Source organism: Arachis ipaensis, chromosome B7 (assembly GCF_059453495.1).
Source record: "Arachis ipaensis isolate K30076 ecotype BB chromosome B7, ASM5945349v1, whole genome shotgun sequence".
In the NCBI taxonomy this organism is placed as follows: Eukaryota; Viridiplantae; Streptophyta; class Magnoliopsida; order Fabales; family Fabaceae; genus Arachis; species Arachis ipaensis.
The window spans coordinates 139,144,528-139,158,583 of NC_142442.1; the positions used below are offsets into that span (position 1 = coordinate 139,144,528).

The 14,056-nt window shown below is 33.6% G+C and overlaps 2 protein-coding genes across 5 annotated transcripts; both read left to right on the forward strand.

The window, feature by feature from the left end:
* Nucleotides 1-889: 889 nt before the first annotated feature.
* LOC107607893 (dihydrofolate reductase) lies at nucleotides 890-4,727 on the forward strand. Its single transcript, XM_088493125.1, has 6 exons — nucleotides 890-1,180; nucleotides 1,262-1,360; nucleotides 2,266-2,307; nucleotides 2,426-2,555; nucleotides 3,663-3,764; nucleotides 4,373-4,727. The coding sequence occupies exons 1-6, from the start codon at nucleotides 965-967 to the stop codon at nucleotides 4,441-4,443; spliced, it is 660 nt and encodes a 219-aa protein (XP_088349251.1). The 5' UTR covers nucleotides 890-964; the 3' UTR covers nucleotides 4,444-4,727.
* A 241-nt stretch (nucleotides 4,728-4,968) lies between these two features.
* On the forward strand, nucleotides 4,969-11,529 carry PPOX (pyridoxin (pyrodoxamine) 5'-phosphate oxidase). Of its 4 annotated transcripts, none has more exons than XM_021106478.2 (14): nucleotides 4,969-5,200; nucleotides 6,783-7,335; nucleotides 7,439-7,477; nucleotides 7,722-7,889; nucleotides 8,023-8,128; nucleotides 8,283-8,449; nucleotides 8,605-8,847; nucleotides 9,286-9,374; nucleotides 9,474-9,524; nucleotides 9,620-9,710; nucleotides 10,186-10,290; nucleotides 10,382-10,452; nucleotides 10,632-10,727; nucleotides 11,252-11,529. In XM_021106478.2, exons 2-14 carry the CDS (start codon nucleotides 6,994-6,996, stop codon nucleotides 11,316-11,318), a joined length of 1,635 nt encoding a protein of 544 aa, XP_020962137.1. In that variant the 5' UTR covers nucleotides 4,969-5,200; nucleotides 6,783-6,993; the 3' UTR covers nucleotides 11,319-11,529. The 4 variants fall into 4 exon arrangements, 3 of the variants coding, with proteins under 3 accessions (XP_020962137.1, XP_020962139.1, XP_088349250.1); XM_021106480.2 differs by having other exon boundaries at nucleotides 5,016-5,200; nucleotides 6,792-7,335; XM_088493124.1 differs by lacking the exon at nucleotides 4,969-5,200 and having other exon boundaries at nucleotides 6,835-6,894; nucleotides 6,970-7,335.
* The last annotated feature ends 2,527 nt before the right edge of the window (nucleotides 11,530-14,056 follow it).

A 14,056-nucleotide genomic window follows, 5' to 3' on the forward strand; every position in this document is an offset into this window, starting at 1 on the left:
AATATGCACGACCTTAAAATAAATATGCACAACCGTACTTTAATTAAAGTAGTTAGCTAAAATTGAATGTTGTACAAAATTAAAAGGATAAATCAAATAGATATTCAATCTAATAGAAATTTTTAATATTAATTAATGCGTGTTTAAGAAGATTTTTTGGTTTATATTTAGTTTGTTTTGTTGTTAGGATTTTTTAGAAGATTTGATTTAGTTCTTATTTATTGAGTAGTATTTTACTATTATTAGAAAGTTTAAATTTAAATCAAATCTGATCAAATTCAATAAAGATTAAATCTAATTTCAATTAAATTATCTTTAGGAATTTAAATTTAAATTAGATATCTAAAAAAAATTAGTTCATTCTTAGGTTGATTTGTTAGAAACTTATTTAGAGACTCTTTATTCTTCTTTTTGAATTAATTTTTTATGAGTGAAAATTTTTTTAAATTTTTTTGAGAAACTTGAGTGTGAATAGAAGAGATAGAGTAATTTTCTTAATTGTTGCAACAGAAAATTAAATTGAGGTAGAAGAGTCTCTTTCTTTTACTTTCATCCTATTTTAAAATTCTGTTCGTATCATTAACTAAATTGTGTAAAATTATAATATTTTTTATGAGTTAAATTGAAATTTTAATTTAGTTGTATTAATGCTAGCTCCCGCCCTTCGTCAATTCACAACATCATATTGTTGTGTGCTTAATTAGTTTTCTCTAGTCCTAATGCCATCATTTAATTCATCAACCTATACTTTGTTCACATTGTATTTAATTTGATCGAAACAGCCAAAATGGAATTAGGTCCCGTATAGCCAAACCTACCATCATGCTATACGCCTGCTACCTTTGACCTTCGATGACTTTCAATTAGTATTAATATGCTGAGCTACGAGCCTTACCTTCCACTAAACCCTTTTTGAGTAAAAATTCATTTGTTTCGTTATTCATAACAGAAAGAAAAAACCATCATGGGAAGCGAAGGGGTGAAGAAACCAAGAATCCTATGCCTTCATGGGTTCCGAACAAGTGGCCACATCCTCAAAACACAGTTACACAAGTGGCCCCAATCTGTTCACGACCACCTCGACCTTGAGTTCCTCGATGCTCCTTTTCCTTGTCAGGGAAAATCCGATGTTGAAGGAATCTTTGATCCTCCTTATTACGAGTGGTTCCAGTTCAACGAGGTTCGCATTCTATATACATGTATAGTGTTCGTGATTGGCAATTCTATCCAAAGCTAAGGTATTATTATTATTGTATTTTAGGAATTTACGGAGTATACCAACTTTGATGAATGCGTACAATACATAGAAGATTACATGATCAAGCACGGACCCTTTGATGGCCTTCTGGGCTTCTCTCAGGTAATTAATTAATTTAAGAAAAAGTATATGAACCAACTTTAAATTAGTCATAAATAGAATAACTTAATTAATTATAAATATAATGATTAGTTTTATTTATTTATAATTTAAAATATTAATTATTAAATATTTTACCATATTTAAATTAGGAGGAGATACATTCAGTATCATTATAGCGTGAATTACTGAAATTAATTCAATTAACTTTCGTATCTTTACTCTCCTTCTTTCTCTAAGGCTATGTTTGGTCGGAAGGAAAGAAATAGAGAGAAAAGAAATAGAAAGGAAAGAAAGGAAAAGAAAGAAATTGAGTGAATTTTTATTTTCTTTAGATGTGTTTAGATGAAAGGAAAATAAGAAGGAAAGAAACAGTATAAAAAGACAATTTTACCTTTATGTTATAAAATATATTAAAATAAATAAAAGGGTAATATTGGAAGTAGAGAGAGAGTTAATTTTCTCTCTATTTTCTCTCCATTGTTGGAGGGAAAGAAAATTGGTGGGTCCCACCAATATTTTTCTATCCCATTTTCTTTCTTCTCCCATTTCTCTCCTCAACCAAACAAAGGAAAATAATTATTTTCCTTCCAATTTCTTTCCCTTCATTTTTCTTCCTCCCATTTTCACTCCAAACAAACACACCATAAATACCTAACACATGATAAATTAAAAAATAGATTTAGAATCATCTAATTTACAAAGAAAAAAAATATTTTAATACCTAACATAAACACTATTTACGTAAAAATTTTAGATTCATTAAAAAATATTTCACTAATTTTTTATTGGAATTATCCTAATTTTCTAGCATTATTGTTAATTTAATTAGTCGATGAATTCAGTTCTCTGTGAATATGAATATAAATATTTAAGCTGAGATACATGTTTGAATGTGACAAAATTAGGGTGCTGTACTCTCTGCTGCGCTGACCGGTCTTCAGGAGAAGGTGTGCAACGTGCAAAATTTGGATACACGCAAAATATAAAAATACTATTTGTCATTAAAATTATATTTATAGTTTAATTTGTTTGTGGGGTCTCTTGATGAGTTATTGGGATGTGCAGGGTGAAGCACTGACTAAGGTTCCAAGGGTGAAATTCATAATAATAATATCAGGGGCAAAGTTCAAGTCATCTTTGATAACGGAGAAAGCATATTCTAGCCCCATTACCTGTCCCTCTCTTCACTTTCTAGGTATTTTCTTTGACTCCTTTCACGTTACTAACAAAAAATCACTAGCGTAAAATATTTAATAAAAGTATAAGACAATAAAATAAAAGATTAATTATTACTAAATTGATATTTTTCATTATAAGTATAATTAACATTTATTTTCTTACTCTGTCAAATTTTTTTAGAAAAAATTCTACTTTTTTTTCTCTTGCGAGATAATACTAAAATGACACTCTCCTCTTCTCTATTTTTTAAAAAATAATTTATTAAAGAATATTTTGGTAAGCAAAATTTAATGATAAAAAATAAAATTTTTGTTAATGGGTATTTTTAAAAAAAATAATTTATTTTTTTTAAAAAAGGATAAAGTTACTATTAGTTAACACAAAATTTAAAATAGATTAGAGAGGAGGTTTTTTAAAAATTAAAAGAGAAAAAAAATGTACATTTATAAAATAGAAGAGAGGAGAATGTCATTTTAGTATCTCCCATGGAACCAACGCAAGTTGGCACAGATGGATGAGGGTCTGTGTCCCTTAACCATCTCTCCGGAAGATGGAAATGGAGCTTGCTTGCTTGGGAGGGTCGCCCACTTTGCCTCTGCAGTACCCGAGGGATTAGTCATTGGGCTTTCGGCCTCATTGATACCCTGGTACAAACAAAAAAAAAAATATCTCCCATGGAAGGGGAGTGAAATTTTTTTTTTTTATTTTAAAAGAATTTGCATACAACTTGCGACGTGTCATAAGTTATGACCAAGAGTCCAAAACCGCTAGGCGCTTTTGTTTTTGTCATAAATAAAAAACACCGGGCTTTTTTCAAAGACTCGTGTCAAAAACAAGAAAAGAGAAATGTCTACATGCCAATGAAAACTTAGTAATTTTTTTTGGGACATGGAAAAGTTAGTAATTGTATTGGAGAAAAAAAAAAGAAGGGTTAGTATAATCTCTAGTAGTTAATTCACTGGTCTTCAGACTCGAGACAAATTAATTTTTATTGGCCTGCCGAATTGCAGTATTGTATTGGAAGATACAGTAGGGAAAAAAAAAATTGGAGAATATATTAAATTGTTATTTTAACTTTTAAGATTATAGTGTTAGTGATGAAAATATTGCTTGCGAGGTGCAGGGGAGACAGATTTCCTGAGGCCTTATGGTACTCAGCTACTAGAATCCTGTATTGAGCCTATGATCATCCATCATCCCAAAGGCCATACCATTCCAAGATTAGGTAAGCTCTTATATAAATTATATGAGTTTAATTATTATGTTTCAGTTTTATTAAATTTTTAATTATGTCTTTATATTTAAAAAATTTGTAATTCACTTTTTATATTAGATAAAAAAAATTTATTTAGTTCTATTTAATTTATCTTTTGCTAAAAAATATAAGATATTCATTTTTTGTACTTGATATTAAATTATGAAACATTTTAAAAACCAATATTTTAAAAGTATTATTTTTCAAAAAATAACTAATAAGAATTTAATTAAAAATTTTAATTTTAAAATAAAAATTTATAAATTAAGAAAATCTAATTAAAAATTTGATAAAAGTATAAAACTGTATATACTACCAGAAAAATCAAAAAATATGTGTAGCATTATTATTAGAGGAATGCTACCGGGCCAACAACTTTTGTGATTTATAGCCATCAATAATGCTTTTAATGCTGTGAAATTGGTGTGAAATTTCATCCAATGACTCACTTTTCTTTGCTAGTTATATGCTGGCCAGAATTTAACAAAGTTGCTGGCCTCCTAGTCTTTTCCTTATTATTATATAGGGGTGTTGAGTAACACACTAATAATGCTCTGTCTCTGTTTTTTCCTTTACAGATCCAGAGAGTTTGAAGACCACCATGAGTTTCATCAAAAGAATAAAAGATGTGGTTGAAAATGAGCAATGAGTTTAGACAAGTGCCCCTGCAAGTAATCAAATTTTAATCTAAGCTTTGACAAACGGAACAACTAGTAATAATTTCAGATATACATACGCATACTATATAGGCCCAAGAAGACATATATATAGGTTTCACTATACAGTATACACTGCCAACTAATGGTTGCTTCATACTTCTTAATGTACCATTGATTTATCATGTTAAGGGTAACTATTTACCATTGATTTAATACTCTTGTACCATTCATACTTCTTAACGTATAATTAAAAAATATTCAATTTAAAAAAAAATCTATTCCATGTAAAAATATCAAATGGAACCATGGTTTTAAAAACCGGATTGGACTGGCCAGTTGAACCGATTCAACTGGAACCGATAATAAAAACGATCCGATCCGATACTTATAACTGTTGAAAAAAAATCGCTTAAAAACTGTCGAACCAGCCGGTTATTGATCGGTTGGACCGGATCGGTAACGACACCGTTTGTTTATTTGGAAATAAAAAAAAAAAAACAAAAGCAGAACCATTCGTGAACCAAATTACCAAAACCCCCCCCCCCTTCTTCCCCAATCATTCGTGCACTCCCTGGAGACCTCTGAAGCCAAGGAAAACCCTAGCCCTTCATCGCCGCCGCCGCTGCCGCTGCTTCCTCTTCCACGTGTCGTTTTCATCTTCGCTGGCACGTCGTTTTCATCTTCCTCTTCCCCAGGTAGCTCGGCACGTCGTTTTCATCTTCGCTGGCTTCTCGGCACGGAACCCAGGTTAGTGGCCCTGTTTTCAATTCGTCGCCTCCGCTTCTTCCTTTTAATTTCTGAATGTTTGGTCTTCTTCGTTTGAAGTTCTGAAATTATTGTTCAATTTTTGTTCCATTTTTCTTGTAATGTTTTGTAAATTGTAATTGTCTGCTGCTGATGGATCTGGCTTGTATTTGCTGGTTGCTGATGGCTGTAATTTTTTTTTTCAAATTTACTGATGGCTCGATGGCTCTGTTGGTCTGTTGCTTTCAATTCTTTGCTCTGTTACTGATGGCTCTGTTACTGATGGCTCGGCTCTGTTAGTTGCTGATGGCTCTTAATTTTTTTGTTCAAATTTACTGATGGCTTTGTTTGTAGTTGCTGGTTTTGCTGGGTGAAGGTTTAGTGTTTTGGAATGTTTTATAATGTGCTAATGTTTGTAATTGCTGGCTTTGTTTGTAATTGCTGGGTGAAGGTTTAGTGTTTTGTGATTATTGGTTAATGTTTTGGTTTAGTGTTCTCTCTTTTCCAGATTTCCCTTCTCCCTGTATTTCTGCATGTTGCTGAATTGGTAATCAATAAATTTGCCTTCTTGCTGTGAATCGGGACTTTACTAGGATTTGTTAAATTTGTTGCTGTGACTTGAATTTGTTGCTTCCCAGTCACAGAATCAGAACAGAATGCTCAGTCAGTGCTTGATTGATTGGCTTTGCTCACTGATTGTATTTGATGATAAATTTTAAATTGATAACTTTTAAATTTTAAATTTGCATTGCCCATGTTACTGATTCACTGTTCTTTCAGTGCTTTTTGTTGTTGTTAATCATTGTGATGAGCTTTGTTAAAATTTGCACCGCCTATATTTCTGAGTGTTCCTTCAGTGCTTTTTGTTGTTGTTAATCACTGTGGTGAACTTTGTTAAAATTTGCACTGCCTATGTTACTGATTCACGGATTCATCCCTCTCGTCATTATCATTGGCATGAACTCCGAACCAAAACCCCAACTCTGGATAAAATTGTAACGAAAGCTTATTGGGACTTTTTCTTCTACTTAAGGTATGAATCAGAATGATGAGGCCAAGTTGTGAATACACAAGTGTCAACGGACTATAATATATATTGAGTTTGTGACATTAGAAGGGTGTAATAATAACAATAATGGAGTCATGTTATTTGAATATTGAGGTTTAACATTTAAACTCTCAGCTTCTCAGCCCTGTTTGATTCTTCATCTCAGGCAATTGAATCGAATCAACCAGGCCTTTTCTTTTTCTTTTAGTTGATTCTTAATTTTTCTAATATATGTAGCTTTCTGAATCAAGTGGATCAGATTATGTAGTTTTCTTGATTTGGGATATTTTCGGAGACGCATTAGAAGAGCTATTTTATTATTATGTTTGCTATAATAATATTCAGATGTTCTGTATGCTTGTGATTGTTTCGGTGTTTACATTTTCTTTCCAAGTCACTTGCTGTGATTGTTCTTTGAGTAAGGCTTTGTATGTGTGTGTGAGAACATGTGATAATGTTGAATGCTGTTGCATCTAATAGGAGTTCTTGGAGTACCCTCATCTTTGGTCCTTTATAATTTATTTTATTCTAAAACAGTTTTTTCAGTTGAACCACCAGTTGGACCGGTTGGACTAATGAACCAGTAAATCAGTGAACCAGTGACTAAAGCGGTTTGATGACCGGTCAGGTTTTCAGAACCTTGCAAATGGTCCTCCCCTGGAATTGAATTTGAATTTAATTTAATTGGCGTTAAGATTGAATATTTATCTGGACTCCTAATGAGAGATGCAGAAGAAGAAATTAAGCGATGCTTTCATTGGTGCGCAAGGGAAGAAGCAGCATCATGACGTCATGCTCTCTATTCCTTACTTCTTTTAATTTTTACTCACTCCCTCTTCTTTCTCATTCTCATTACAACACTCTCCCACACGCCCCCACACTCTCACGCGCCCTCGCTTATCCGCGACCCTTCCCCGCAACCATCCTGCCTCCTGGATTTCGCGCTCTTTCTAACAACTTCTCAACAACCAGGGAAGCTTCTGGAACCATGGACTCTTCTGTCTCAGTTACTTACCTCTCGCAGCGCCAAGCTGCTGAGATCGACAACACTCTCATGGGCCCTCTTGGCTTCTCCGTCGACCAGCTCATGGTCACTCTCACCTTCCACCATTCCCTTTTCTTTTCCCCCTTTTTTTTTTAATTTTATTGTAATGCTTAACGAGTTCCGTTTTTCTGATACTTGCAATTTGTAGGAATTGGCTGGTTTGAGCGTCGCTACTTCCATTGCTGAGGTACTTATTCCTTTCAAATTAGTGGTTTCTCATTTCATTAGAGGAGAATTCCTGATAATTTTGTTATGCCTCTGATTGCCATTTACATTCGATAATTCAACCGGTTTAAATTCTTGTTGATTTAGGAATGAGCACAAGTTTTTGTTAATCTAGTGTAGTACCAAGTTATGGACTTACCATAAAGGAAATGTAGTTGGAATATAAATAAGATGTGTTCTTAGCTGAAATTGATTTAACATCACAGGTTTACAAACCAGGTGAGTATAACCGTGTTCTTGTCATATGTGGTCCTGGTAACAATGGTGGCGATGGTTTGGTGGCCGCTCGTCACCTGCACCATTTTGGTTATAAGCCCTCGGTCTGCTACCCCAAGCGCACCCCGAAGCCTCTTTATGAAGGGTTAGTTACTCAGGTAGGATGGAACTCAACTTGTGAAAGTTTTGAACAGACTATTTTTCACTTTGTATCTCTTTTCTTGTTATTTCTTTGGTTTTATGGTTTATTATGAGCTGCAACAAATCTCATATGAAATGTTGATGCTGTAGCTCGAAGCTCTGTCAATCCCTTTCTTGTCAGTGGAAGATCTACCTTCGGACTTGTCAAGTGACTTCAGCATTCTAATTGATGCAATGTTCGGATTCTCATTTCATGGTAATGTATATTGTGTCTTCTAATATTGCTTGTCGTTCATCAATACCTGCATCATTCTTTGTTTTATTAACTCAAGCCTCGAGTTCATAACCAATGTGTAAGTTTTGGAATAAACAGTAGCATTTTATTGATTTGCTACTTTCTTATTTTGCAGGTTCTCCAAGACCTCCTTTTGATGATTTGATCCAAAGATTTGTTACCTTACAAAACTATAATCAAAGTGGCCCGAAAAGATCAGTTATTGTCTCTGTAGATATTCCATCTGGATGGCATGTCGAAGAAGGAGATATAAATGGTATAGGCCTTCAACCTGATATGTTGGTATGCTTCTCATATATATATATATATCTTTCTCACTATTTGTTGCTTTAACCGCTGAGATTTGGATGTAATATATTGATATTTCATTATTTCTTGTATATATACAAGTTGTGTCTCGATTGAATGACTGCCTCATCTCCTTGTGTTTTATGAAGATTTCTTTGACAGCCCCGAAATTATGCGCAAAGAAGTTTAGTGGTCCTCACCACTTTCTAGGAGGTAGATTTGTCCCACCTGCTATTGCAGAAAAATATAAGCTTTTACTTCCGCAATATCCTGGAACTTCCATGTGTGTCCGAATTGGAAAGCCGCCTAAAATTGATATTTCAGCTCTAAGAGAGAACTATATCTCTCCAGAGTTTCTTGAAGAGCAAGTGGAGGCAGACCCCATTAATCAGGTAAAGTGGTTGTTGGTGCTTTTCTCCTCTATTGGTGGCTAATGACTTAGGAGACTGCTGTTGTCTAGTACTCTAATTCATATAGCCAACCCTGCTTAGTGGAACAAAGCTTGTTCTTAACTGTTTTGTTGGTGAGGTGGTTAATGGCTTTACCATGATCTATTTTTAACACTTTACCATGACTTCTAAGTAGTTTCTGCCAATATACATCCATTTTGACCTGCAGTTTCATAACTCTGTTGTTAGAGTGCCGTTCTCCTTCCCCTACCCTGCCACCCTGGCTACCATTTTCTTAAATAACCAAAAAGTACTTTTACCACGATTGTTTTCAGTTGTCTTATCTGAGTATTTTGAGGAAGGAGATTTTAATGGCTATAACTACTATTATTTGCACTCTAATCAATTTTATGTTTAACATATTTTATTTGTTACTTGCAGTTCCGTAAATGGTTTGATGATGCATTAGCTGCTGGTCTGAAGGAACCAAATGCTATGGCATTGTCAACTGTAGGGAAGGATGGAAAACCGTAAGTTCTGCCTCTCTGCTTTCATGTTAAATTGTTCTTCTATACTTCCATGATATCTAAACTAATACTTCTAAATTTCTCTACTTCACTTGGCTGTAGCTCATCAAGAATGGTATTGCTAAAAGGTGTGGACAAGGATGGTTTTGTGTGGTCAGTAAGAATGTTACTTTTGCGTTAGTGCAGATTTCCCCGTTCTGTTCAGCAAATGATTAATTGTGTTCACCCACCGCAATTACTTTGCACAGGTACACAAACTATGAAAGTCATAAGGCACGTGATTTATCTGAAAATCCTCATGCTTCACTTCTTTTTTACTGGGATGGTCTAAACAGACAGGTAACTATTGTTTTCATTCTTGATGGCCTTGTCGTCATAATTATTTGTTTTGCCATGTGTTTAGCCATGTGTTTAAGGATGAAAGTTATTTTGTCATGCCACACGGTCTCATGCTTCCATATGGGAAGCTAATGTCATTAAACATGACATCATGTACTCTACTCAGCGAACAAAATGAGGATAAGTGAGTTTCGTAGTTACGATTTGTGAAGAGAACATTTAGTTGATGTAAAATTCTTTCAGATGATAACATAGTATACTTCCTTCATTTAACAGTTAATCAATATATTATATTTCCTTAATCTACAGAAATTGTATTTATTTTTTGCAAATGAAGATTGTGGATTAGTCTTTAATCACTTATAATTGTAAGTTTACAGAGCTTGAACTGTAGTTTTTGTACCAGTTTAACGTGATGCATTGAGTCTCAATAATCCAAACACCATCTTATGTAGTTTCTTGTTGCTTTTCCTAGGTAAGAGTGGAGGGGTCTGTTCAGAAAGTATCTGATGAGGAATCAGAGCAGTATTTCCATAGCCGTCCTAGAGGAAGTCAGCTTGGAGCAATAGTTAGTAAGCAGGTCTACGACTGCTTTGCCTGGATTAATCTAGTGGTTGTTACATATAGAAATCATACATGTATACTTATTGTATCAACTTCTTGATATTTAGAGTTCTGTAGTGCCTGGAAGGCATGTTCTTCATCAGGAGTACAAAGAGCTTGAGCAAAAATTTTCTGATGGGTAAGTTATTTAACTATGTGTTTTGACTCGGTGTTAGTTTTGAATTCTGATAAAATTTTTTAATCTCTAATTTCAACTTGGAATTCTGATGTGTTCAATCTTTCATTTGGCTAAGGCTATATGCCCCTGCTAAGTCACTCCAGGGGAGCTGGAAATAATTTATTTATTTTTTCTTGCAGAAGTTTGATCCCTAAACCTAAGAATTGGGGAGGATACAGGCTAACACCGGAGCTTTTTGAATTTTGGCAAGGACAGCAATCTCGCTTGCATGACAGGTGCGGGCTGTTCCCTCGTTTATGACAGGTTGCTTGTTTTCAAATTTCATGTCTTAAAGTGGAAGACACAAAAAGTATCCATGTTTGCAAGTAAATAATGACCTCGAAGCCAATAGGCGTTGGATTTTCAATGCACTAGTTATGTTCAGGGTCCATGCCATATGCATATGCTATCAATTTGAATCTGATCCATCCTAGTCTTGCTACTTGATGATAACTTTGAAAAACAATCTCTCTCATTTAACTTTAAACTTTTCATGTATTATTTTTCCAAAATAGATTGCTTAGATGAGTTTATGACGCTTATACTGAAAATCAGCTCTTATTAACTCCTACTAAACAGTTAGTCCCTCATTAGTCATTGATTCCTTCTTAAGGTTCCTTATGGTAATTTGCTTTTTGCTTGATCCAAATTTTTTTAACCCGCAAGATCAGAACCATATGCACTTCCAGTTTCAGATATTGCTTGATGTAAATCTCTCATGATAATTTCAGATTGATTTTTCATGCGTGTTTTTCGACAGGTTACAATATTCTCCCCAGGAGGTCAATGGACAGAAAGTGTGGAAGGTTGAGCGGTTGGCCCCCTAATCTAATTTTTTCAATATATGTCAATGAAAAGTAAGAGGTTTTTTCAGCATTTATCTCAGGCCTCAAGTACAGAAATTTTTCAGATGGATGAGCTTTGAAAATTTGTAGAATTTACAATTAAAAGTGAAATACAATTATACAAAGACAATAATAATAATGCTGAAAGAAGGCTGGGATATCAAATCTAATAAATAGATCTGTTTATATCAAATTTTCCATCTATGATATGACCGAATTATATGCATTTCAGTATTGGCAAGTACGGAAAATTTTCCATTATCTCCAAAGTCCAAAGGTTTCCTTTAAAGAATGTAAACGATAATAATGATGTGAATGTTTACCTTGTTCCATGCTAGTTGGTACTCGGTAGAATTTGAATGGATGTTTACAGTAGGTTTTAGGATATGTTCGATAAACAGCTCTAACACATGTATACAAGTATAATATTATATTATTACTGGCAAATTCTGATGTTCTATTTTATCATTCTTTTTTGGCCCCCCAACAAAATCTGAATCTCATCATAGTCCCTTGGATGTAGCATCCTGAATTATTTGATATTACAGCACCACACTTTTGACTAAATGTTTCAATAATACCACTCTAGTGATGACTGATGAAAATATTTACTGGTGGATCTTAATTTGTTTGAGCCAGAATGCCAAATAATCAATGATAACCTTTTCCCCCCAGTTATGGGTACCATTATTGATATTCCTGAAATGAAGGGTGAAATAAAAATGCAATATATTTGGTTGTTTTGAGTATAGTAGCCTGTATCATTTATGCACTGATCTTCCTTCACAGTTTCAAAAAGCAGATTCTGGTGTGAGGGAGAGAAAGTTGCATCAATAACACAAATTTTCTATTCAAATGAAGCCTTTATTTTATTCTTATTCATTTTCACATCCAAAGATGCAAAAAGCTTTAATTTTCCAAAAGCTTGGACCCTTATTCTATAGTAAGAGTACACTAACACTAGTATTTCATTTAGTTAAGGTTGATCATGATTCATTGCCAAATTGGGGTCCACCATGAATTTAGAACCACCAAATTTCCAATCTTTTTATGCTCCCTCACCTCATCCTTTTGACCAAATTGAAGCTACTAACACATGACAATCACACAGCTTGATTCACTGAAGGCAAAGTGACCCACCCCCCTGACTTGACAAAAAGAAAAATGGTTCCAATGAGTTTCAAAACGCTCAGAGTACTGTTTTACATGTCACGCTTGAAAGATAGATATCAATATGTGCTTGAGAGTTTCTAACCATTCTAAAGGAGATATGATTGGAATGCTCTTTTCCCTCTCTTTCAAATCATCCACCAAACCAACCAATAAATAACCCTTTTTAGCCTTAATGGAATTTGAATTGTAACTTGTGTGGCTTCAAGCCTTAGTTTTTTCTAGATATTCCGCAAATGGGGGAGCTGTTTGTTAGAACTAATGAGTTTTCATCATTAGAAAATAACTGCATCCATACCAGATTGTGCTTCTTCTTAAACACCATAATCAGGCCCTGCCCACCATCCATGGAGGATCATCCATTTCTCCATTTTCCAGTCGGGACCCATTCCTCAAGAGGCCTTCAATTTTTTGGTTGCCCACGATATCCCCCAGTCCGACAAGCCAAGGACTAATCCGTCGCGGATCGAAGCTCCATTTAAGGATCTGCTGCTGGCCAATGAGTTACTGCATGCACAAGGCAGGATTCGAATCCCCGACACTTGCTTAAGCAGATGAGTGAGCTGTCCACTCGACCAACCCAAGTTGGTTTCAAGAGGCCTTCAATTATCACATTTATGTACATTTTAAATATACGGTAACGCCAGAATTTGCTTAAATTAGTATTCATTAGTTATGGTAATATTTAATAAATATTAAATAAGACAAATTCTGATTACTTTTTGTTAATAGTTTTTTTTTTTTACCAAACTAAATATATTTCTCGGTATAAAAATGGGTAAAGAATTATAAGTTAAGTTTTAAAGTGATTTTGGAATTAGTTGTGTATATTAAAATAATAATCTCAATTGCACTGATTACATTTTTAAGATTGACCATAATAACGTGATGAATCACATGTTTAAACTTAGGTTGCTTGTAATTTGATCCTAATGATCCATAATAATTTGGGGAAGACACTAAATTATTAGGGTCTATAGGGGGCAAATGGTAAAGAAAATATTGTACATGGCAAAAAGAAAAAGAAAGAAAAGAGTATTTGTACGTTGCACAAACGCTATCTTCCAAAACTTCATGTCATGTTTGGTCATGTAGTGGACAAAGATACCGAAGCAAGGGATATTGCTGCTTTTATTTCTTGAGGGAAATAAAAAAGAAAAACCTTTTTTTTTTCTCTAATGCTTATCTTCATTATGATTAACCTTTTGAGGGACTTGAACACAACTTATCTAAAGAGAATTCGACAATATTTGACTGGTGTCCTATGCTCCCCCTATGGCTATGGTCTATGGATTAACATGAGCCCTTTATTATTTATTAGTGCATGTCTAATCCTGAGCTGTATTTGGTTCTGAGAATAAAATAAAATAAAATATTAAAAATAAAATATAAAAAATAAAAATATAAAATTAATATTTTTGTATTTTATTTAATAATAAATTAAAATAAATTATAAAAATTTAATTTATTTTTATTTATTTATTAAAAAAATTAAAAAATATATAATAATAAAAAATATTATTATAAATTAATAAAAATAATAAAAAATA